This window comes from Pan troglodytes, chromosome 1 (genome assembly GCF_028858775.2).
Source record: "Pan troglodytes isolate AG18354 chromosome 1, NHGRI_mPanTro3-v2.0_pri, whole genome shotgun sequence".
NCBI classification, from domain to species: Eukaryota; Metazoa; Chordata; class Mammalia; order Primates; family Hominidae; genus Pan; species Pan troglodytes.
In genome coordinates this window covers 142,287,830-142,300,646 of record NC_072398.2, presented here as the reverse complement: position 1 = coordinate 142,300,646, position 12,817 = coordinate 142,287,830, and the positions used below count along the sequence as shown (strand labels likewise).

Here is a 12,817-nt window from a genome sequence, read left to right as displayed (position 1 = left end):
TAGCAAGTCCAGTCAACTCCACCTGTAGAATATATCCCAAATCATAGGAAGCATAAACCCAGTAGTAAATCTCTATTGTATTTACTCTTTAGTTTTCATTCCACATCTATAATCTGATGAAATAGCATCTGACATTTGTGTTGTACTTTCTCTTTGATTCCTCCATTTGATTCTTGTCATAACCATTAGAGGTATTTAGAGCAGAGAGTTGTAATACTGTCATAACCTTCAAGTTTCAGATGAGGGAAATAGGGGTTAATTCTAATGGGTACTGAAGCATTTTAAAAGGAGGGAAAAGCCAGAAAGTAGTAGAAGGCTACGAATAATTCATTCCCTCAATATTTAAGGCAGAGCATTACAATTATGCCTAACCTTATGCTGCCATGGGAATTTGTTTGGTTTTATTTTTTATGCTTGTTTTTGTTTTTAAAATAATACATAAATGTAGTTTGCCTTAAGAAACTGTTATTTTTGCTGAGAATATAAATTATATACGAATAAAACCATAAAGTCCAGTGAAAATACAAGAATACAATGCTGCATTACAGAACTCCAAATCTGAAAGTACCTCCCTTTATCATTCAGTTCTCAGATCAAAGGTCATTTCTTTAAAGGTAATTTTCTGAGTTCCCTAGCTAAAATATCACATCACTAACCAATTCAGTTCACTCTATTTTCTGTATTATCTTTTTCATATCATTTTATTTCTACATGAAATCATCTGATTTATTTTTAAAATTTTTATTGTCTATCTTATTTCACTTAAAAGAGAGGAGCAAGAACCATATCTGTCCTGTTTATTAGTGAAACACCTAAAAGAATACCTGGAACATATTAGGCAATCAGTGAATTTTTATTGATTGAAACCATAGAATCAAAATAGCTTGATTTCTAGCTTTGTTGTTTCATAGTCTAACTTTAGACAAATTATGTTTTCTGAGCTTCATTATCTGCTCTGTAAAATACCTTAAGGCTTGATTGAAGATTAAATAAGCTAATAAATGAAAATAACTGACACAATACCGGACAAACAGGAGCATTCAATAAAATATGTATTTTAGATGGTATACGCAATTAATCAAGGCAGTCTGTTTACAAAGAAAGAAATCAGCAGGGAGCGGTGGCTCCATGCCTATAATCCCAGCACTTTGGGAGGCAGAGGCAGGCAGATCACTTAAGCTCAGGAGTTCTAGACCAGCCTGGCCAACATGGTGAAACCCTGTCTATACTAAAAATACTAAAATTAGCTGGGCATGGTGGCAGGCGCCTGTAATCCTAGCTATTTGGGAAGCTGAGGCAGGAGAACCACTTGAACCCCAGAGGCAGAGGTTGCAGTGAGCCAAGATCACGTCACTGCACTCCACCCTGGGCGACAGAGTGAGACCCCCCCAAATTAAAAAAAGAGAGAGAAATCAAGGTATTTTTATAATTATTACAGTATTGTTTTGCCACAAAAATAAGTTTGCTAAGAAAATTATGTTTAACTGTCTTAAGCAATTTTGTTTGTTTGTTTGTTTGTTTTGAGACAGAGTCTTGCTCCGTCTCCTAGGCTGGAGTGCAGTGGCACCATCTTGGCTCACTACAACCTCTGCCACACAGGTTCAAGAGATTATCCTGCCTCAGCCTCCCAAATAGCTGGGACTACAGGCGCGTGCCACCATGCCTGGCTAATTTTTGTATTTTTAGTAGAGACGGGGTTTCACTATATTGGCCAGGCTGGTCTCAAACTCCTGACCTCAGGTGATCTGCCTGCCTCAGCTTCCCAGAGTGCTGGGATTACAGGCATGAGCCACCACGCCTGGCCATGTTAAGCAATTTTAAGCTCACGTTTATTTTAATAAACTTCAGTAGATCCTTAAAACTTCTGGTAAGTTGTTTAATTTTTAATGTATAATTAAGTAAGTATTTCTAAGTAGTTGCATTTTATTTTTGTTTTTTATTTCTGTGTTGAGAAGTCTAAGCCCTGATGAAACTGCCTGGTGGACCCTGACCACCACCCCTGCAGCACAAGCCCCGCGTTTAAAAATTATAGACCCGTGCTCACTTCAGCAGCACATACACTAAAATTGGAACCTTATAGAGAAGATTAGCATGGCCCCTGTGCGAGGATGACACACAAATTCGTGAAGCATTCCATATTTTTCTGAAATTGAGGCAGTAATTAATAGCCTACCAACCAAAAAAAGCCCAGGACCAGATGGATTCACAGCCAAATTCTACCACAGGTACAAAGAGGAGCTGGTACCATTCCTTCTGAAACTATTCCAAACAATAGAAAAAGAGGGGCTCCTCTCTAACTCACTTTATGAGGCCAGCATCATCCTGATACCAAAACCTGGCAGAGACACAACAAAAAAAGAAAATTTCAGGCCAATATCCCTGATGAACATCGATGCAAAAATCTTCAGTAAAACACTGGCAAACCAAATCCAGCAGCACATCAAAAAGCTTATCCACCACGATCAAGTCGGCTTCATCCCTGGGATGCAAGGCTGGTTCAACACACACAAATCAATAAACGTAATCCATCACATAAACAGAACCAATGACAAAAACTACATGATTATCTCAATAGATGCAAAAAAGGCCTTCGACAGGCGGAGGTGGCAGTGAGCAGAGATCACGCCACTGCACTCCAGCCTGGCGACAGAGCAAGACTCTGTCTCAAAAAAAAAAAAAAAAAAGGCCAGGTGAGGTGGCTCATGCCTGTAATCCCAGCACTTTAGGAGGCCGAGGTGGTTGGAGCACCAGGTCAGGATATCGAGACCAGCCTGGCCAACATGGTGAAACCCCATCTCTACTAAAAACACAAAAAAATTAGCTGGGTGTGGCGGTGCAGGCCTGTAGTCTCGGCTGCTCAGGAGGCAGGAGGCAGGAGAATCGCTTGAACCCTGGAGGCAGAGGTTGCAGTAAGCCGAGATCGCGCCACAGCACTCCAGTCTGGGCGACAAAGCGAGACTCCGTCTCAAAAAAAAAAAAGAAAAGGCCTTCGATAAAATTCAACACCGCTTCATGCTAAAAACTCAATAAACTAGGTGTTGATGGGACGTATCTCAAAATAATAAGAGCTATTTATGACAAACCCACAGCCAATATTCAACATAGTATTGGAAGTTCTGGCCAGGGCAATCAGGCAAGAGAAAGAAAGAAAGTTTATTAAAATAGGAAGAAAGGAAGTCAAGTTGTCTCTGTTTGGAGATGACATGATTATATATTTAGAAAACCCCATCATCTCAGCGCAAAATCTCCTTAAGCTGATAAGCAACTTCAGCAAAGTCTCAGGATACAAATCAATGTGCAAAAATCACAAGCATAATACACTGATAATAGAGAACTGAATCATGAATTAACTCCCATTCACAGTTGCTACAAAGAGAATAAAATACCTAGGAATACAGCTTACAAGGGATGTGAAGGACCTCTTCAAGGAGAACTGCAAATCACTGCCCAAGGAAATAAGAGAGGACACAAACAAATGGAAAAACATTCCATGCTCATGGATAGGAAGAATCAATATCGTGAAAATGGCCATACTGTCCAAAGTAATTTATAGATTCAATGCTATCCCCATTAAGCTACCATTGACTTTCTTCACAGAATTAGAAAAAACTGCTTTAGGCTGGGTGTGGTGGCTCACGCCTGTAATCCCAGCACTTTGGGAGGTTGAGGCAGGTGGATCATTTGAGGTCAGGAGTTTGAGACTAGCCTGGCCAACATGGTGAAACCCCGTCTCTACTAAAAATACAAAAATTAGATAGGCATGGTGGTACACGCCTGTAATCCCAGCTGCTCGGGAGACTGAGTCAGGAGAATTGCTTGAACCTGGGAGGTGGAGGTTGCACTAAGCAAAGATTGTGCCACTGCACTCCAGCCTGGGCAACAGAGTGAGACTCCGTCTCAAAAAAAAAAAAAAGAAAAAGAAGAAACTACTTTAAATTTCACATGGAACCAAAAGAGCCCGTATAGCCAAGACAATGCTAAGCAAAAAGAGCAAATTTGGAGGCATCACGCTACCTGATTTCAAACTATACTACAAGACTGCAGCAACCAAAACACCATGGTACTGGTACCAAAACATGTATATAGACCAATGGAACAGAACAGAGGCCTCAGAAATAATGCCACACATCTACAACCATCTCATCTTTTGGGAAACCTGACAAAAACAAGTAATGGGGAAAGGATTCCCTATTTAATAAATGGTGTTGGGAAAACTGGCTAGCCATATGCGGGGAACTGAAACTGAACCACTTCCTTACACCTTATATAAAAGTTAACTCAAGATGGATTAAAGACTTGAACATAAGACTCAAAACCATAAAAACCCTAGAAGAAAACCTAGGCAGTACCATTCAGGACATAGGCATGGGCAAAGACTTCATGACTAAAACACCAAAAGCAGTGGCAACCAAAGCCAAAATTAACAAATGGGATCTGATTAAAGAGCTTCTGCACAGCAAAAGAAACTGTCGTCAGAGTGAACAGGCAACCTACAGAATGGGAGAAGATTTTTGCAATCTGTCCATCTGACAAAGGGCTAATATCCAGAATCTACAAGGAACTTAAACAAATTTATAAGAAAAAAAACAGCCCCATCAAAAAGTAGGTGAAGGATATGAACAGACACTTCTCGAGACATTTATCCAAAAAACATATGAAAAAAAGCTCATCATCACTGGTCATTAGAGAAATGCAAATCAAAACTACAATGAGATACCATCTCATGCCAGTTAGAATGGCGATCATTAAAAAGTCAGGAAACAACAGATGCTGGAGAGGATGTGGAGAAATAGGAATGTTTTTACACTGTTGGTCGGAGTGTAAATTAGTTCAGCCATTGTGGAAGACAGTGTGGTGATTCCTCAAGGATCTAGAACTAGAAATATTATTTGACCCAGCCATCCCATTACTGGGTATATACCCAAAGGATTATAAATTCTGTAAAGACACATGCACATGTATGTTTATTGGAGCACGGTTCACAATAGCAAAGACTTGGAACCAACCCAAAGGCCCATCAATGATAGACTGCATAAAGAAAATGTGGCACATATACACCATGAAATACTATGCAGCCATAAAAAATGATGAGTTCATGTCCTTTGCAGGACATGGTTGAAGCTGGAAACCATCATTCTTAGCAAACAAACACAGAAACAGAAAACCAAACACTGAATGTTCTCACTCATAAGTGGGAGTTGAACAATGAGAACACCTGGACACAGGGAGGGGAACATCACACACCGGGTGTCGGGGGCTAGGGGAGGGATAGCATTAGGAGAAATACCTAATGTAGATGACGGGTTGATGGGTGCAGCAAATCACCATGGCACGTGAATACCTATGTAACAAACCTGCACATTCTGCACATGTATCCCAGAACTTAAAAGTATAATTTAAAAGTAAATAAATCAAACAAAATAAATCTTTTCAGAAACCAAAAAATATATATATATAAATAAATAGAAAAAAATAAAAATGCCAGGCACCATGGCTCACGCCTGTAATCCCAGCACTTTGGGAGGCCGAGGCGGGCAGATCACCTGAGGTCGGAAGTTCGAGACCAGCCTGACCACATGGAGAAACCCCGTCTCCACTAAAAATACAAAATTAGCCAGGCGTGGTGGCGCATGCCTATAATCCCAGCTACTCAGGAGGCTGAGGCAAGAAAATCACTTGAACTCGGGAGGTGGGGGTTGTGGTGAGCTGAGATTGCGCAATTGCACTCCAGCTTGGGCAACAAGAGCAAAACTCCATCTCAAAAAAAATAAATAAAATAAATAAATAAAAATTATTGACCCATTTTTAATAAAAATAGGTAAATATAAAACATAGCTATATTATCTACATGTGAATGTAAATATATTCTGAAAGTTTGGAATAACGTTAAAGTGACAAGAATTGTTATCTGTATGAACGGCAGTGGAATGAGGTGAGATGGAGATAGATGGATTAAATAGTGTACTTTGGAGAAGCATATTACGTTTTATAGAGAAAATATTCATGTTATTACTTTTATAATTAAAAACTAATTATCCTAAGGGTCTGTTCATAGGCTATTCTACACTGAAGACATTTGCATTTTTAAATCTATTTATTTCCTCCTTGTTCAATAAGCCTATCATGTATATTAGGCATTATGCTAATGCATTTAGGATAAAAATTGAAAAAGTCAAACATGGTCCTGCGCCTCAAGAATTATTCTCTCTCGACCCAGGTTTTTTGAGATCCAAACCTGCATACCCAGCTTTTACATATCATCACCTGCCCCACAGACAAAGTCAACCTGTCAAATGCCAAACTTAGTTTTGTCACACAACCTTGGCTACCTCTATGTTTCTTTATCTGTTCATTCTAAGATGGAAACCTTGAAAGTTACCTTTAGTTCTTCCCACTTCCTTATCCTGTAATGGGATACCACCTTCTGTCATGCTAATTTTTAAGTTTTTGTGAATCTGTCTGTCTGTTGCCACTACAGTGGATGTTCTCATGATCTTTTCATCTATACTATGATAAAAGCCTTATCTGTTCTTTTTTCCTCTGGATCTCTACCTACTTCTCCATCCTTCGCATTGCTACCAGAAAACTTTTAACATAAATGCCATCATTCTCCTCTGATTAAAATGGTTTGATTCTCTGTCACTAAGAGAAAAAATTTCAGTATCCATAATATGACATTCAAGGTCCTTCGCCCAGGATATCTTTTCAGCCTAATCTCCTACTTCGTCCCCAGATACACCCATCCTTTACTTCAGCCACACCAAACTTACTTGTTATCAAACATGTTACGCCTTTTGCACCTCTATTTCTTTTTTCTCTCAGGTAAGTACTTTATTATTCCCCTACAAAACTTCTGCCTGTCACACTGTCCTTTGTCCTTATGTTATATTGTAATTCCTCCTGCAGAACCAGATCAAATGTCCCCTCTGAGGTTCTCAGTGACTCCACTAGGCAAAGTTAATGGCTTCCATTGTCAAGACTGTACTTTTCTCATTTTTAAATTTTACCCCTAATATCTAGCACAATGTGATACATAGTAGGGACTAAATAAATATTTGTGAAATAAATTAATGATAGGTCTGCTTTGAAGTATAAACATATAAGCTGGGATTCAAGAGCAATAAAATTTATTAAACTCCTGTTGATTTAATTCTTCAAACAGATTTTATGCTGCTTGTGTAGTTCTTGGGTTGCAGTATTTACATGAACACAAAATTGTTTATAGGTAAGTTAATTTTTAATTTTTTCTAATGGCTTGCTTTGGTATGATTTAGAATTAAAGATAGTATTTTGTTTTTCTTAAACATTTTATGTTTAACCAGTTTCTTAGTTTTCTCCTTCACCTGTAAGTCAAACCCCAATTTTGAAAGACATGTGGTTAGCACTATGATTATATGATGAACTTTTTGTTTCCTAGTCCATAGCACATTTTCTAATTAAAATAGTCAAATTATGAGTTGGTCTATGATAGTGCATTTCTCAACAATATTCATCCTAGTGAATATTTTGCATTCAAACGACTCATTGCAGAAAACCTCTATAGACCAATACTACTAAAAACGTGTCCATGATGAGACAAGTAGCTTGTGTTAGAGTGTAAAACATCACACTGCTTCCCTCATTAAGAAGCCTTATTGTCAACTGAACTAAATAGTGTATTGGTGATGTAGCTGATCTCTGTAATTCGTGGCCCAGCAGCTAGTTTGTGAACCACACTTTGACTAACACTCACTGCCCAGGACCAAGCAGATTATGAGAAGGCTAGTCAGAATTAGAAGACTATAAACATTGGATTATTTAAGCTTTTTTTTTTTTTTTTGAGACGGAGTTTTGCTCTTGTCACCCAAGCTGGAGTGCAATGCACAATCTCGGCTCATGGCAACCTCTGCCTCCTGGGTTCAAGCGATTCTCCTGCCTCAGCCTCCTGAGTACATGGAATTACAGGTGCCCGCCACCATGCCCAGCTAATTTTTGTATTTTTAGTATAGATGGAGTTTCACCATGTTGGCCAGGCTGGTCTTAAAACTCCTGACCTCAGGTGACTACCCACCTCGGCCTCCCAAAGTGCTGGGATTACAGTTGTGAGCCACCATGCCCAGCCGGTAAGGTTCTGATGATGTTTTCATGATAAGGTTGTTTTACCTAACGGATAAAATGTTTCCTGGGCACAGTGGCTCATGCCTGTAACCCCAGCATTTGGGGAGGCCAAGGTGGGAGGATTGCTTCAGTCTAGGAGTTTGAGACCACCTGGGCAACATAGTGATATTCTGTCTCTACAAAAAAATAACAAAAATCAGCCAGGAGTGATGACATCTGCCTGTGTCCCAGCTACTCAGGAGGCTGAGGTGGGGGAATTCCTTGAGCCTGGGAGGTCAAGGCTGCAGTGAGCTGTGATTATGCCACTGCACTCCACTTAGACAACAGAGTGAGTACCTTGTCTCACAAAAATAAAAAATAAATTGAAAAAAATGGATAAAATATTGTCAGTTTGCCTAATTTGTAAACAATTAGTATGGATGGATAGCTTTCTCTTATTCTTTCAGAAGATGAAACCTGCCCTCTGATGCCTTATTAATACTGTTAACTTTACAATTCTTTCTTATGGATGGTATATAAGCAAACTTTAAAACTGGATTAAGTTGGCCAGGTGCAGTGGCTCACACCTGTAATCCCAGCACTTTTGGAGGCCGAGGCAGGTGGATCACCTGAGGTCAGGAGTTCAAGACCAGCCTGGCCAACATGGTGAAAACCCATCTCTACTGTAAATAAAAGAAAATTAGCCAGGCTTGGTGGTGGGCACCTATAGTCCCAGCTACTTGGGAGGCTGAGGCATGAGAATTGCTTGAACCTGGAAAGTGGATGTTGCAGTGAGCCAAGATCACACCAGTGCTCTCCAGCCTGGGTGACAGAGTGAGACTCTGTCTTAAAAAAAAAAAAATGCTGGGTGTGGTGGCCTACGCCTGTAATTCCAGCACTTTGGAAGGCTGAGGCCAGCGGATCACGAGGTCAGAAGTTCAAGACCAGCCTGGCCAAAATAGTGAAACTGCCTCTCTAATAAAAATACAAAAGTTAGCCGGGTGTAGTGGCACGCGACTGTAGTCCCAGCTACTCGGGAGGCTGAGGCAGGAGAATCGCTTGTACCCGGGAGGCGGAGGTTGCAGTGAGCTGAGACCACGCCATTGCACTCCAGCCTGGGTGACAAAGTGAGACTCTGTCTCAAAAAAAAAAAAAAAAAAAAAGAATTAAATTAGATTATCACAAATAACAAATTAAATACATTTTTCCTTTTTTATGTAACAGGAGAAGAATTTCTCATGAGCTACCTTATATAGAGCAATAAACTTACCAAAAGGAAGAAAACTGAATGTTTGTGTTACAGTATTTAAATCTCAAATCATAACTTGGAAATCCCATTTTTAATAAAGAGAAAACACAGTTCCAATTGCAATTATTTTTTTAACTGTATAACCTACTGATTTCTTTGATTTTTTTTTCATGCTGTATCTTTTTATCCTGAACAGAGATTTGAAATTGGATAACTTATTGCTAGATACAGAGGGCTTTGTGAAAATTGCTGATTTTGGTCTTTGCAAAGAAGGTAATTGAATGTTTTTAAGTTTCTTTTCTGATTCAAAATTACTGTTTCTTTGTGCATCAGTAGTTTCCAAGTTTGTCTATGGAAAACAAACTGTACTTTTAACTTTATTCTTCATTAAGACATTGTAGATATAATGAAAACATTGCTTATATAACCTAATTATCACATTAAGAATTTGTTCTCTGAATACAAATAAGGTTAGATGTATAGAAATCATAGTAAGCTTCTCTGTGTGATTAATAATTTTGTCACTACTTTAAGGAAGTATTGATTAAGCACCAAAATCGTTTATTCTGGTGAGACTGTACACAGTGAATTTCATAGGCCTGATAATTTCCTTCCAGCTGCTTAAAGTTGAAACATTTAAAAATAGAAAATAAGTAGAGATAGGAATCCCATGTATGTTTTTTGTATATTCAAAAGTAAATAAGTAAATTGGGGAAATTTGAATCAGAGGTAACATAAGAAAGGATAAAGATCTTGGGCGTAGGCACCAAACAGTTCTAGGTTTGAATCGTGGCTTTGCCACTATTTGCTGTTTGTCTTTGGAAAACTTAGTTTTAACCTCTTTGAGTCTTATTTCCCCAATTATAAAAAAATGGACATAGTTCTTTCTGTTTACTAGTACTAACATTGTCTATCTCCCTCTGCACTGGTGGCTTCTGTTTGCTATTTAGCTTTGTTTCCATAGTGCATAACACAGTGCATGGTACATCTTAAGTATTCAGTAAGTGTTTGATTAATAAGTAGTTGGATGAATAAATGAATGAACTCTGTAGATATATGCCCATCACATACCCACTGACCTAATTGCTGAATCAAGTAAGTTTTTTCTTGACTGGGCTTCTTTTTATTGGACACTGTTGCTCTAAATGCTTTTGTTTCTCAGCATCTCTCCTTAGCCGGCTGCTCTTCACTGCAATTTTTTGACTAGCAGCTATATCCTAATGACTCCCAAATCTATTATTTCCTTTCCTATGGATTCCAAAGATATATATTCAACTGTCTACTAGACAGCTCTGCCTGAATAGTGAAGAGACACCTCAAACACTACCCAAACAAAAATCATTTATTTTCCGCAGGTAGTCTGGGTGTTGGTATCACAATCCCCTCAGCCTTCAATCTGAAAGTAAGGAATTATCTTGCATTCTATCCTGTTCTCTACTTTCCGTATGTAGTTATTCACAAAATTCTACTGCCACTTAACCTCCTGAATATTTCTGAAATCTATCATTTCCAGTCAGCTCCTGCCACCCATTATCTTGTTTTGACAAGACAGGTATAATAATCTCCTAATTGTTCCTATTTCTCGTCTTTTTCTATCCCAAATCAACCTGCCATGTAATTGCTGAATTGCTTAAGGAGTCCATATAAATACACATCGGACCATGGCACACACCTGCTGAAAACTCTTCAGTGGCTAGGATAAGGTGACATACAGTGCCGTTACTGATCTGCCTGCCTTCCTCTCCGGCCACATCTCTTGCTGCTCTCTGTTTAGTACTTTTTGCTGCAGCAACAATGAACTGCTTATAGTCTATGTCCCTCTAGCACTGTCACCCATCCCAACTCTATTTGCTGACTAACATCTGCTCATCCTTGTCATTCAACTCAAGTGTAACCTCTACAGGCAAGTTACCAGAGATTCCCTTTTACTACCCCAACTCCCAAGTCTGCTTTAGGAGCCCTTCTTCACTATTCTACATTATCTTGCTCTTCCCTTGTTGTTATAAAATTATCAATAAATATCCATTTTCCTCCAGTCTCCTGTAAGCCCCTTAAAGACTGTGTCTTACTCTCGTTTTTATGTTCCCGCTACTTGACACAGGTGCCTAGAACATAAAAGGTGCGGAAAATATGTGTGTTGAATAACCAGACTTATTAATGCATTATCATAAAAACATGTTTAGTAGATTATATAGCTAACAACTTTTGAGTGCTTACCGTGTGCCAAGAATTTTGCCAAATGCTTCATATGCATATCTCCTGTAATTTATAACAATCGTATGAAGGTAGATAGTTTTTTTGGAGGAAATGTTTTATTTTTTATTTTATTTTTATTTATATAAATTTATAGGGTAGAAGTGCAATTTTGTTACATGCATAAATTGCATAGTGGTGAAATCAAGGCTTTTAGGATATTCGTCACCCAAATAACCTACATTGTACCTATTAAGTAATTTCTCATTATCCACCCCCCTTCCACCTCCTCACCCTTCTGAGTCTTCCTTGTCTTATCATTCCACACTGGTAGATGGTATTATTAACTCTCATATACAGATGAAGAAACCTAGAATTTGATGTTAGACAACTTTCCCAACCTCCCACAGTTAACAAATGACAGAACTGGAACTTAAACCAGGTATTTATTAATCTAGAGCCTGATATTAACCACTTCCATGGAGTTTTACCAGTCTACAAGAAACATAAGTTATATTTCTTCGTTAATTAACTTTTTCCTAGTTTTCTCCAAGTTACTAAAAGGCTGGTGCAGAACTTATATAGATATTAATACTATATCACTGTTTTTTTAAATAATATTTTATTGAAGAAAATAAAAATCATTATGATAGTGTTAAAGAAATTTTGCCAAAAAAAAATTTCTCCACTCCAGTGTGCTAATGTATCTAATTGTGCCCTTCAGGTCTTGGTTCATAGACACACATTCATTTCTATTTTATAGTCACTATATATGCATACCTAATTATTCTTAATTTAGGATTGAGAGCTTTTCTTTAAAATTCTTAAAAAGATGACACTTATGACAAGTTTTTAACACTTTGGAATACATAGAGATAATATCTTCAATATGTAGACTATATATTTGATTAACATATTAATAAATTATGAGGAACATATATTTAAAAACTAGTTAGCCAAAATGTTAATACAGGCTGAGTATCTCTTATCCAAAATGCTTAGAATGAGAAATGTTTTGAATTTCAGATTTATTTGGATTTTGGAATATTTGCATATATAAATAATGACATATCTTGAGGCCAAGACCCAAGTCTAAACACAAAATTTATATATGTTTCATATATACCTTATACATAGCCTGAAGGTAAATTTATATAATATTTTTAATAATTTTGTGCATGAAACTAATCTTGTGTTAAGTACTTGTGGAATTCTCTATGGCATCATGTTGGTGCCCAAAAAGTTTCAGATTTTGAAGCATTTTAGATTTTGGATTTTTGGATTAGGGATGTTCAACCT

The 12,817-nt window shown here is 38.0% G+C and overlaps 1 protein-coding gene and 1 non-coding gene across 7 annotated transcripts in view; both read left to right on the top strand.

The window, feature by feature from the left end:
• PKN2 (protein kinase N2) overlaps window positions 1-12,817 on the top strand; it is a 151,893-nt gene that overhangs the window by 130,770 nt on the left and 8,306 nt on the right. For all 6 annotated transcript variants that reach the window (XM_001145367.5, XM_063816924.1, XM_016921959.4 and 3 more), the window contains 2 exons: window positions 7,163-7,225; window positions 9,522-9,598. In XM_001145367.5, the coding sequence (XP_001145367.1) occupies window positions 7,163-7,225; window positions 9,522-9,598 (140 nt within the window). The remainder of the gene's footprint in view (window positions 1-7,162; window positions 7,226-9,521; window positions 9,599-12,817) is intronic.
• On the top strand, window positions 2,037-2,143 carry LOC112206971 (U6 spliceosomal RNA). Its single transcript, XR_002941450.1, has one exon. It is a non-coding gene; the product is annotated as a U6 spliceosomal RNA (small nuclear RNA).